The following is a 12,902-nucleotide window of genomic DNA, read 5'->3' on the forward strand; positions in this document are numbered from 1 at the left end:
TCGGCTTGCAAGCCTCCCCCTTTTTCCTCCAAACATAACGATGGTCATTATGGCCAAACAGTTCTATTTTTTCTATCTTTGTCCCCATGTAGAGTTGCAAACCTTAGTCTGGCATGTTTATGGTGGTTTTGGAGCAGTGGCTTCTTCGTTGCTGAGTTCCCTTTCAGGTTCTTTCGATATAGTACTCATTTACTGTGGATTTAGATACTTTTGTACCAGTTTCCTCCAGCATCTTCACAAGGTCCTTTGCTGTCGTTCTGGGATTGATTTGCAATTTTCGCACCAAAGCATGTTCAGCTCTTGGAGACAGAACACCACTCCTTCCTGAGCGGTATGACGGCTGCGTGGTCCCATGGTGTTTATACTTGCTTACTATTGTTTGTACAGATGAACGTGGTACCTTCAGGCATTTGGAAATTGTTCCCAAGGATGAACCAGACTTGTGGAGGTCTACAATTTTTTTTCTGAGGTCTGTCTGATTTCTTTTGATTTTCCCATGATGTCAAGCAGAGGCACTGAGTTTTAAGGTAGGCCTTGAAATACATCCACAGGCTTGTTTTTTTTCTGAGTTCCCAGTTGTCCTCAACTCACTGAAGTCTGAGATTTCCCAGTTCCGAGTTGGCAGTTGTTTTGAAAGCTGCAGAAATCATGATAGATTGATGGCCAATGTTGAACGTTTATCCTTTTAGGCTTGGAAAAGAGACCCTTATAACCAGACTTGGACCACAAATCCACTCCAATGAAGATCAGGCTAGTCAAATCAAATGTTGTTTGTGTGCCAAATACAACAGGTGAAGATCTTAGTGAAATGCTTGCTTACAAGTCCTTAACCAACAATGCAGTTAAGAAAAATAAGTTTAGTAAAAAATAAAAGTAACATATATTTAAAGGGCAGTAGTAAAATAACAATAGCAAGGCTATATGCAGGGGGTACCGATACAGAGTCAATGTGCAGGGGCACCGGTTAGTAGAGATAATATGTACACTACCGTTCAAAAGTTGGGTCACTTAGAAATGTCCTTGTTTTTGAAAGAAAATAAAACATTTTTTCCATTAAAATAACATAAAATTGATCAGAAATACAGTGTAGACATTGTTAATGTTGTAAATGACTATTGTAGCTGGAAACGGCAGATTTTTTATGGAATATCTACATAGGCATACAGAGGCCCTTTATCAGCAACCATCACTCCTGTGCTCCAACTACAAGTTTTGTTAGCCAATCCAAGTTTATCATTAAAAAAAGGCTAATTGATCATTAGAAAACCCTTTTGCAATTGTTAGCACAGCTGAAAACTGTTGTGCTGATTAAAGAAGCAATACAACTGGCCTTCTTTAGATTAGTTGAGTATCGGGAGCATCAGCATTTGTGGGTTTGATTACATGCTCAAAATGTCCAGAAACAAAGAGCTTTCTTCTGAAACTAGTCAGTCTTTTCTTGTTCTGAGAAATGAAGGCTATTCCATGAGAGAAATTGCCAAGAAACTGAAGATCTCGTACAATGCTGTGTACTTCTCCCTTCACAGAACAGCGCAAACTGGCCCTAACCAGAATACAAGTGGAGTGGGAGGCCCCAGTACAAAACTGAGCAAGAGCACAAGTACATTAAAGTGTCTAGTTTGAGAAACAGACGCCTCGCAAGTGCTGAATTGGCAGCTTTATTAAACAGTACCCACAACCTCCCGGGTGGCGCAGTGGTCTAAGGCACTGCCACCAGAGACTCTGGGTTTGAGCCAAGGCTCTGTCGCAGCCAGCCGCAACCGGGAGGTCCATGGGCGACGCACAATTGGCCTAGCGTTGTCTGGGTTAGGGAGGGTTTGGCCGGTAGGGATATCCTTGTCTCATTGCGCACTAGCAACTCCTGTGGCGGGCGCTGACCAGGTCGCTAGGGGCACGGTGTTTCCTCCGACACAGTGGTGCAGCTGGCTTCTGGGTTGGATGTGCGCTGTGTTAAGAAACAGTGCGGCTTGGTTGGGTTGTGTTTCGGAGGATGCATGACTCTCGCCCTTCGCCTCTCCCGATCCCGTACGGGAGTTGTAGCGATTAGACAAGATAGTAAACTACTAAAAACAATTGAATATTACGAAATTGGGGCGAAAAAAGGGGGTCAAATTGATCAAATAAAAAAAATTGTACCTGCAAAACACCTGTCTCAACGTGAACAGTGAAGAAGCGAGTCCAGGATGCTGGCCTTCTAGGCAGAGTTCCTCTGTCCAGTGTCTCTGGCCAGTCTGACATATGGCTTTTCTTTGCAACTCTGCCTATGGCCTTGACCGGTTTAAAGGTTTAACTCACATCGGCTACAGAGTGTGTGCTCACACAGTCATCCGGAACAGCTGATGCGCTCATGCCTGTTTCAGTGTTACTTGCCTCGAAACGAGCATGGAAGTAATTTAGCTCGTCTGGTAGGCTTGTGTCACAGAGCAGCTCACGGCTGTGCTTCCCTTTGTAGTCTAATAGTTTGCAAGCCCTGCCTCATCCGACGAGCGACGGTAGTACGAAGTTGGTTTAGAGTTGTTTCCCCTCTTGGTTGCACATTTACCATGCTGATAGAAATTAGGTAAAACTAATTTAAGTTTCACTGTATTAAAATCCCTGGCCACTAGGAGCGCTGCCTCTGGATGAGTGTTTTCCTGTTTGCTTATGGTCGTATACAGCTCATTGAGTGCGGTCTTAATGCCAGCATCGGTTTGTGGTGGTAAATAGACAGCTACGAAGAATATAGATGAAAAAGCTCTTGGTAAATAGTTTAGTCTACAGCTTATCAGGTAAGCAAAACCTTGAGACTTCCTTAGATTCCGTGCACCAGCTGTTGTTTACAAATATACATAGACCGCCACCCATTGTCTTACCAGAGCTGGCTGTTCTATCCTGCCGAAACAGCATAAAACCCGCCAGCTATGTTATGTTGACGTTCAGCCACGATTCAGTGAAACATAACATATTACAGTTAATGTCCCGTTGGTAGGATATACAGTGGGCCAAAAAAGTATTTAGTCAGCCACCAATTGTGCAAGTTCTCCCACTTAAAAATATGAGAGGCCTGTAATTTTCATAGCCAGAAATCTTGCTTGTTTGTAGGTGACCAAATACTTATTTTCCACCATAATTTGCAAATAAATTCATTAAAAATCCTACAATGTGATTTTCTGGATTTTTTTTCTCATTTTGTCTGTCATAGTTGAAGTGTACCTATGATGAAAATTACAGGCCTCTCATCTTTTAAGTGGGAGAACTTGCACAATTGGTGACTGACTAAATACTTTTTTTGCCCCACTGTACGTGCTCGTAGTTCATCTATTTAATTATCCAATGATTGTACGTTGGCTAATAGGACCGAAGGTAAAGACAGATTACCCACTCACCATTGGATACTTACAAGGCATCCAGACCTACGTCCTTGGATATCTCCGTCTCTTCCTCCTGCGCATGACGAGGATGAGGGCCTTATCGGGCGTCAGAAGTAACTCCTTCGTGTCCGACTCATTAAAGAAAAAAATATTCTTCCAGTACGGGGTGAGTAATCGCTGTTCTGATATCTAGAAGCTCTTTTTGGTCATAAGAGATGGTGGCAGAAACATGTACAAAATAAGTTATAAATAACGTGAAAACACAATTTTTTAGGGGACTGTAAAACGGCAGACACCTCCTCCGGAGTCAGTGATTGCTTTGCAGTGTTTGCAGTTTACCCCTGAATACTTCCAAACGACTCATTATTGAATTTGTGATTTCGAACTTGCAATGTTTATGTCCAATGGCCGATGAGTGCCGATCCATTTTATCTAAAATTTCTCTTCATATGACAAGGATTTGCCAGTAGATTGTTGACTTGATTCATAATGATGACTTCTAGCTAAGATTTTGAAAGTATGATGTTGACATGATCAGTCTAATCAAAGCTACTGTAGATATAATGTATTTTGACGTCCTTTTATCTGTGGGCAATGACCTTGAGCCTTCTTGGATGGGCACTTCTAATGTAACACTATGGCAGTACCCAGGGGGCTTGAATTGTTGAGCTCTCCCCGTAGATTTTGTGGTGACGTTGTGTCCCCATGAGTGGAGTCCCATAGGGCAGCGCACAATTGGCCCAGCATCGTCCGGGTTAGGGGAGGGGCCTTTACTTTGCTCATCGTGCTCTAGCGACTCCTTGTGGTGGGCCGGGCGCATGCAGGTTGACTTCATTCGTCAGTTGAATGGTGTTTCCTCTGACACATTGGTGCAGCTAGTTCCGGGTTAAGCGGGTGGGTGTTAAGGAGTGCAGTTTGGTGGGTCATGTTTCGGAGGGCGCATGTCTCGACCTTCGCCTCTCACAATCCCGTTGGGGAGTTATACGATGAGCCAAGACCATAAATAAAATTGGGAGAAAAAGGAGGTAAAAATTAAACAAAAAAGAACACTGAGCCAATCACGGCGCAACTGGAGAACACTACGAACCCCTAAGGTTTCTGCTAGCTGCCCCACCACCGAAAGCACTGAGCTAGGCTGAAACACCTGCATTTTGGAGCTGCTATACTCAAGAAAGCAAAAAAGAGACCATGTTTGTTTGCAGCTTTATTAACTTGATTTCTTGAAATTATTTTTACAGTGTTTGCAAACTGATGTGTCACGTATTAATTCCAAAATAACATGCAAAACAGGTAGGGTGTTCAAAACATTACGGGTCACCACTGGCTTTTTTGATGTTTCCCATTCATTTTTGTTTTTGCATCTTTAACTTTCAGTTTTGAACAAAAGCTTCAAACAGTTGAAAATACAATATTGTTGGTTATTGAAAAGACACACTACATGACAAAAAGTATGTGGACACCTGCTCGTCGAACATCTCACTACAAAATAATGTGCATTAATATAGAGTTGGTCCCCCCCTTTGCTGCTATAACAGCCTCCACTCTCCTGGGAAGGCTTTCCACTAGATGTTGGAACATTGCTGCAGGGACTTGTTTCCATTCAGCCAAAATTGCATTAGTGAGGTTGGGCACTGATGTTGGGCGATTAGGCCTGGCTCCACAGTCGGCTTTCCAATTCATCCAAGGTGTTCGATGGGGGTTGAGGTCAGGGCTCTGTGCAGGCCAGTCAAGTTCTTCTACACCGATCTCAACAAACCATTTCTGTATGTACATCCCTTTGTGCACAGGGACATTGTCATGCTGAAACAGTAAAGGGCCTTCCCCAAACTGTTGCCACAAACTTGGAAGCACAGAATCATCTAGAATGTCATTGTAAGCTGAAGCATAAGATTTCCCTTCACTGGAAATAAGAGGCCTAGCCTGAACCATGAAAAACAGCCCCAGACCATTATTTTTTCTCCACCAAACTTTAAAGTCGGCACTATACATTGGGGCAGGTATCGCTCTCCTGGCATCCACCAAACCCAGATGAGTCTGTCGGACTACCAGATGCTGAAGAATGATTCATCATTCCAAAGAACTCATTTCCAATGCTCTAGAGTCCAATGTGGCTTTACACCCCTAAAGCTGACGTTTGGCATTTGGAACACGGTAGTGAGTGTTGCAACCGAGGACAATACATTTTTCATCGCTTCAGCACTCAGTGGTCCAGTTCTGTGAACATGTGGCCTACCACTTCGCAGCTGAGCCATTGTTGCTCCTAGATGTTTCCACTTCACAGTAACAGCACTTACAGTTTACAGGGGCCGCACTAGCAGGGCAGAAATGAGACAAACTGATTTGTTGGTAAGGTAGAATCCTATGACGGTGCCACATTGAAAGTCACTGAGCTCTTCAGTAAGGCCATTCTACTGCCAGTGTTTGTCTATGGAGATTGCATGGCTGTGTGTTCGATTTTATACACCCGTCTGCAACGGGTGTGGCTGAAATAGCCAAATTCACTCATTTGAAGGAGTCCACATACTTTTACATATATATTGTATTTCACAGCAGTTTAGACGGTACAATGATTCTCAACACTATGCATTGTTTTGTCAAACGGAAATTAGGTTCACTTATAATTTTAGCAACCAAGACAATTGTGGAGCGACTTATGCGTATTGCACATTTTTATATTTAAGTAATTTAGCAGACGCTCTTATCCAGAGCAATTAGCGTTAAGTGCCTTGCTCAAGGGCATCTGGGATGCGAACCAGCGACCTTTCAGTTACTGGTCCAATCGCACCGCTAGGCTACCTGTCAACTCTTAATAAAACAATGATTAGCTTAAAGCTTCATTTTTTTTAACACAGATGTATTGAGTGATAGTGCTGTGAAATCAAAACAACTTAACCCAATTTGCCGTCCTGCACTCACAGCAGATTAACTTACTAACACTGAGCAGCAACAGGCCATCAACGGCACCTCCACACGGTCCAAACCCATATTCAAGGGTTACAACGGCAAAAAGACCAAGGCCAGAAGTCTGACCAGCCTCTGCCCCAATAAATCCCAGCGAGAGGCAATGAAATACAAGGAGGAAACACCGTTGACATGGCCAAATGCTGGTACCCACCAAGCCCAACCAGAGGAAACGCTACCTGGCCTCACAGCAAGGGGTGATGAACAGCCCCAAGCAGTCTAAGGGACACTTTGAGAGCAGTGGTGCCATTACACACCACCACATCTAGGTGGGGCTGTTATCAAACTAATAATTCTGGTTCTGTGCAGCACTTTCTCTATCCTGCAGATGGCGTAGCTGTCTCAGAGTTGGTGTAATTGCACTAAAATTGTAGCTCTACTCATCTAGGAACATCCCTAATTGATAACCAAAACAAAATCCTGATACTAACAAGATTATATTTTGAATTGATGTATCATATTGAGTACATAAAAAAATTGTAACTTCTCAAATCTGCTATAAAACAGAGCTTAAAAGCAATACCATTTGACTTCAATAAGGCACTTATCTCAAGACAGTTCAAGTTCTCTAGATGTGCATCCTTGTAGGACCTTGAGGGAAGATAGCCGTGTATTGCTATTAGGCTACCAGAAGGAGTTGATGAGCATCAAATAAATACATAAAACAAAACCTATGGAAGCAACTAGAAGGTGATAGGCAAAGATAATGAACTGTTGAGGGACAGTTCACAAGATGTTAGTAAAAACAATATTTCACTATTAGGAAAATGCTAAAAATGTATAACAGAACAATAATGATACATTGGATAATCTCTTGCTACTCATTACCAACTAATATCAACTTCATCAATTTGCAATGATCTCTGTGGGGAGAAAAAAACCCACTTACAATTTGAAAGAACTGGTTTTCTGCTCCATGACCATACTTACAGTAAATGACAATGTGTATGTTTAGGCAAGACTAAGATGGGGTTTGGTGTTACAGTATATAGTCTAGTATATTCTGCTTGTGGTAAGTAATGTTGTGCAACCAATACCCCATAATACCCTGTGATTTGAAGAGACATTTTAAAGCCCAGTAATAGACAGTAATTTGACAACTCCCTGTGTGTCTACAAATGTGAATACTTACAAAAGCCAAATGGAAACTCCACTATTGCCCGAGAATCGTATAATGTAGGGTCATTGTTCATTGAGCCCCACTGCAATGGTTAGGCCTAAACACAATGTTTTCACAGTGATGGTCCGGACTACACTTCCCTAACAATCCTTCACTTCCAAATCTGGTTCACAAGTTCCTCCACGGTGATAGTATAGATACATCACCGGTCTCAGTCCACAGTTCAACACTCTGCATTAAAATGACTCCAACTTTGACATACCAGAGAAATATATTTACTAGCTACTAATGGATAAACCCTTTGGTAGATGGCAGCCTCACACAGATGTCCCTGCTATTTGTTTGATACTCCAGATCAGATTCCTCCCTCTTGAGACTGGTACTCAAACGTAGGCTACAATGCTTTCCAATCTAAACTAATAGATGACTGTCTGTAACCTGGATCCATTGGTGATGTCAGCCTGGTGGATGGTTGGCCCTTTAGGGCCCAGGGAATTTTCCCCCAGGCCGTGCCCAGTCTTCCCCTAACCTACTGGGGTAGCCTACTCCAGTCAGCAGCCTCCAGCTCCACCCGCGACATGAATCTCCTGGCAAGCCGGCGACTGTCGTAGCTCAGCTCGGTTGTGTAGATGGTGCGAGCGCGCTTGGGGTAGACGATGGTGGTGCTCTGGAAGCGCTGGGCCCGTTGGCGAGGCTGGAAGTCCAGCTGGGTCTTGTAGTGTCTCCAGGTGCTGTGTGGAACAGCCAGGACCATCTGGCTGCAGTTCTCCAGACCCAGGCCTCTGGGCTGCATGGCCATGTCATGGATAAAGTGACGCTCTGAGTCATAGTGGACAGACGATGTGTATCTAGGAATGACAACATTTGGGCAAGTGTCAATTCACTGCATGTTCAGCTAGATATAGTTTTAGAAATGGCAAAGTTTGATCTGTGGTCCACCACATTTGTTTAATGGTATTTACACAAATAGTGGACAGCACACAGTGGAGTGCTAAGTCCATTTAAAAAAATCACACTCATAGCCTACATGCAGTAACTCAAAACAGCATACCGTATTTCCTTGGTAAGTAGTGGATCAAGTTCTATGCCCTCCCCGTAGGACAAGGTGTGCAGCTGAGGAACAGATCCAATCGATAAAATGGGTACCTGCAAGAATAGTCAGCACGAACACAAGGAGCAAATAATTGGTAGACGTCGTGAACATGATTGGCTTGGACTATTGACCCAATTTACTACTGACATGACTCAGATTCACTATGGGCCATGCAGGGAAACGCATTCAGAGGCTATATACTTCGGAAACAATGCTTTAACTTAGCCTTACAATTTCATAACAGGATGTTCGCAGTTAATGTAACACGTGCGACAGCCTACGTACCAAGGATGACCCTCTGCTCTCTTCTTCAGACACCGGGCTTATGGCACCTTTATCCCTGCAGTCAGGCAACAGCCAGTGGCTCGGACTGGGGCTGGGGGGTAGTCCGGAGTCCGGGCTGTCAAGTCCCCGCTCGGCTTTGCAGCTCATGTCCAATGGGTCGTTGTCACATACATTCAGCAAGTTTAGTCTGCCCACCATTGCTTTACAAAAAAAGTCCTTAAAAACAAGATAAACGAGCCGCTCCCAAACAAGATTTTAGCCTACTGCGCGATGAGTTTGCAGAACTGTAGATAAACTTTATTTCCAACTCATAGAGGTGTCCTTCCTTGAATGTAATCGATCCTCCACGTCGGGTAACTTCCCAATGACCAATCAACTCTGCCGACGGCAATTGGCTTGAATCAACCTCTATTGCTTGGCAATAGGATACGGTTTACGACTGTCGCGCGTCTAAACAAAATATCTTACAGCATGCTATTTAAATCCTTCATAAGTCAACGAACATTTCAAAAATTCATTCTGTTTTGCCCTTCGAAATAAGAGACTCATCATAAATCGTTGTGGCTTTGAAAGTTGACAAAATAGTGAACTCAAGCTACGTGTCACAGGCACTGACGTAAAAAAAAACACATGAGAAGGCACAGCGCATTGTCCTGTCTATCTGTCTTCAAATGTCTATATCGGTCTTAAAATTTCTCTCCCTTCAAAGGGTTTCATTGTTTTTGCAGTGAACTAGAGGAATGGAAACGCCTTTTAAAACGCCCGCTCACGGCTGATTGGCGAGGAAACATGAAAGGCAACAAAACATGGGAACTCTCGTTCTGGCCTCCCCCTTGAAAAAAGTACCCTTGTCGAAGTTTAACTGGGCCAATTCATTAGGCTGATTCTGTTGCAAGACATTTCTTTTAACGTGATCGATATGAATTTGTTCAATATAAACTCTTGTTTTTCTTTAGACAAATGATTACACCCCTGGACTAGGAGAGATAGGCGTATGATACATTTTTTTTAGACAAGAAAAACATGATAGCAAACTATTTTTTTTTTTATATAACTAGGCAAGTCAGTTAAGAAAAAAAATCGTATTTACAATGACTGCCTACACCGACTAAACACGAATGACGCTGGGCCAATTGTGCGCCACCCCATGGGCTTCCCAATCACAGCTGGTTGTGATACAGCTTGGTTTCGAATGAGGCTGTCTGAAGTGACTCCTCTAGTTCTAAGATGTATTTTTGTTACACCCCCGGGAGCCCTCGTATTAGTGCTTTTCACCAGTTACCATTACAGTACAGTTACCATTACAGTAGCCTATTACTCTGACAATACAAAGTAACATGTTTTTCTTCTTATGAACTGAAGGCTGGAATGTGTACATCAAAAGCATAATAGCATGACTAGATTATACATACATTTATCAATTTGCAGGACTATTGGGATGGGAGAAGGCTTTCCAAGGATGAAATCCAACACCAATCGTTCATGTCCCAGCTACAATGATTTACAATAGATACTTGACCATACACACATTATTCAAACCTCATCCTTATTCTCCTGCTACACCACCAAATTATACATTTTCCTGTATATATGAACCGATCCAAAAGACCACTGATCCAGAGTGTATGCTATTACATGCAATAACTACTCCAGGGTGTTTGCTATTACATGCAATAACTACTTCATCTGAAGCAGGTAACAGTAGAAATAATTAGATCAATGACAGTATTTAAAAGGAACTGTGTTCCTTATATTATTGTTCTCCACGAGCATCACTGTGCTAACTTCTCAGTGTAATTCCCTGTCTAACAGAGGAACTCATATGTTCACTGTTGAACAAGGATATATTACACACAATTATATAGTTTTCTATTTATGATATATTGTCTAAACCTTTTTATTTTCTGTTATTCCAGGACCCTGTGTTTGACAGGCCTAGATTACCTGTCAATCATAATTCAAATTTGCCAGAAGATACCAACCCTAAAAAGAGCATAGAAGGGATTGAGGATTGTCCCGCCAGCCTGTCTTCAAATTTCGCTACCTTCAAAGGGTTTCATTGTTTTGCAGTGAAATAGAGGAAAGGAAACACCCCCTCACAGCTGATTGGAGAGGAAACATGAAAGGCAACAAAACTAAACATGGGAACTCCCCTTCACCTCCCCCTGGAAAAAAATACCCCTGTAAAAGTTTAACCTCAACTGGGCCTATTCATTAGGCCGATTCCGTTGCAAAATGTTTCTTAAACGGGAGCAAACTGAACGAAACGGGGAGGTATCTACCTGAATTTGTCCAAAATAAACTATTGTTTTTGTTTGGACTAATGAATATACCTCTGGACTAGGCTAGAGAGAGATGTGGGTTTACACTGAGCTGCACTGAGGTCGGAACACAATCATGGTTTCATTAAGACACCGTGGAGCCGGGTCAAGATATGGGTCGGAAAACACACCTCAATGCAGGGATGGGATATGCTACTGTACTCCAAATTGTACCTTTAGTTGCACTGATCCATTGAAAAGATTGAAATGCAAATGGTTTTCCCAGAAAAGTCAATTTTTGTCCTCATGCTAGATAACAGTAGCCAGTGGAGTCACTTGAACAACAAAGGAGCTAATCGGCTGGTACTGCCATTCCAAAATGGCTGAGGTGTACAGTGGCATATCCCATCCCTGCATTGAGGTACGTTTTCCAACCCATATCTTGTGCCAGCTCCACGGTGTCTTGATGTAACCATGATTGCATTCCAACCCCAGTGCAGCACAGTGTAAACAAGCATAACGGTAGGGTCATATCTTCTGGCAAGTTTTTATTATGATTGACAGGTAATCTAGGACTGTCAGTGTCAAACACAGGGGCCTGGAATAACAGAAAATAAAATAGGTTTAGACAATATAATTTTGTACAATATATCCACAACATTGAACACGAGTTCCTTGTTACAACGTACTGACAGAGACTGTCTCCTGTCTAATTGAGGAGACATGACACAGAGATCCTCTCTGTCCCAGACCTGGGGCCTTAAGAACCTGGAGACAGCAATGCATGGTGAGATGTGGTCCATCCACCCAGAGACTGTTCCCGTTGTGAAGGGAAACTAGAAACATACACAAACTCCTAACTAACTGCATCCTCCACTTGAACAGGGAACTAAGAGAAACACAATAAAATACGACAGACTGGAGAGGTGGAGAACAATGACATTCTGAAAACACGAGGAGAACATTCTGAAAACATTAGGAGAACATTCTGAAAATGTTAGCTTCAAACACATTGAAGTTCCTTATTCTCAGTCTGGGACTGGGAGGATAGGTGCCAAAGCGGCAACAAATTGCTCCTAAAGCCATTTTTAATTAGTAGCTCTTGATTCTGTTTTAAGTGCAAACACATTTTGCTAAAATGCATAGTGTGTGTATGATATAGTCTACATTTAACGACATTTACAAAGCTTGGTTATTTAGTGTCATAAAAAGAGAAGCAGAAAAGAAATACAGAAGTAAATGAGTCATAAGTGCGAACAGCTCTGCAGCTGAGGACATGTCTTCATAATCCGACAGTTTACTTTGAAATCATGAGGTTCATATTAATGCTCCTAACAAAAATGAAACAATCATGTCTTTACTCTGCCTGCAATTCTCTGTTATGATTAAACAGAGCAGGAACAAGTATTCAAGATGAATTACTGGAATAATTTGTGTGTGGTATGGTGATGTGTGTGAGTGCAAGTGTGTGTGTCCACTCAGAGTCTCTTCTTGATGAGCTTCTCCAGTTTGCGTATGCGTGAGTTCTCCTGCTCAGGGGTGGGGGTGCTGAAGGAGAGAGAGGGGCCTCCATCGGTCCCCGAGGGTGGAGTGGGTAACCTCTGTCTGAAGAGCTCCAACATGCTGCTCTGCTCACTGCGCTTCAAACCCTACACACACACACACACACACACACACACACACACACACACACACACACACACACACACACACACACACACACACACACACACACACACACACACACACACACACACACACACACACACACACACACACATCAGTTATTGCAAGAGGAAACAAGACAACAGAGGAAGTAGGAGATAACTGTT

General features: G+C 42.8%; 2 protein-coding genes across 2 annotated transcripts in view; both read right to left on the minus strand.

The window, feature by feature from the left end:
* Positions 1-4,541: 4,541 nt before the first annotated feature.
* LOC118372753 (refilin-B-like) lies at positions 4,542-9,534 on the minus strand. Its single transcript, XM_035758749.2, has 3 exons — positions 8,810-9,534; positions 8,483-8,577; positions 4,542-8,279 (listed from the first exon to the last, which is right to left on the minus strand). The coding sequence occupies exons 1-3, from the start codon at positions 9,005-9,007 to the stop codon at positions 7,961-7,963; spliced, it is 612 nt and encodes a 203-aa protein (XP_035614642.1). The 5' UTR covers positions 9,008-9,534; the 3' UTR covers positions 4,542-7,960.
* A 304-nt stretch (positions 9,535-9,838) lies between these two features.
* The window catches only part of LOC118372752 (vacuolar protein sorting-associated protein 53 homolog), a 31,899-nt gene continuing 28,835 nt past the window's right edge, over positions 9,839-12,902 (minus strand). The window contains exon 22 of the mRNA XM_035758748.2: positions 9,839-12,719. Coding sequence (XP_035614641.1) covers positions 12,549-12,719 — 171 coding nt within the window. The 3' untranslated portion in view covers positions 9,839-12,548. The remainder of the gene's footprint in view (positions 12,720-12,902) is intronic.

Source organism: Oncorhynchus keta, chromosome 18 (genome assembly GCF_023373465.1).
Source record: "Oncorhynchus keta strain PuntledgeMale-10-30-2019 chromosome 18, Oket_V2, whole genome shotgun sequence".
NCBI classification, from domain to species: domain Eukaryota; kingdom Metazoa; phylum Chordata; class Actinopteri; order Salmoniformes; family Salmonidae; genus Oncorhynchus; species Oncorhynchus keta.

What these genes read in the sequence shown, in the direction of transcription:
- LOC118372753 (XM_035758749.2), bottom strand. Translation starts at nt 9,007, where the DNA reads ATGGTGGGCAGACTAAACTTGCTGAATGTATGTGACAACGACCCATTG. An exon ending in AGAGCAGAGGGTCATCCTTG is followed by an intron (nt 8,578 to 8,809) that starts GTACGTAGGCTG and finishes CTATTCTTGCAG; the next exon opens with GTACCCATTTTATCGATTGG. An exon ending in CTACTTACCAAGGAAATACG is followed by an intron (nt 8,280 to 8,482) that starts GTATGCTGTTTT and finishes TGTCATTCCTAG; the next exon opens with ATACACATCGTCTGTCCACT.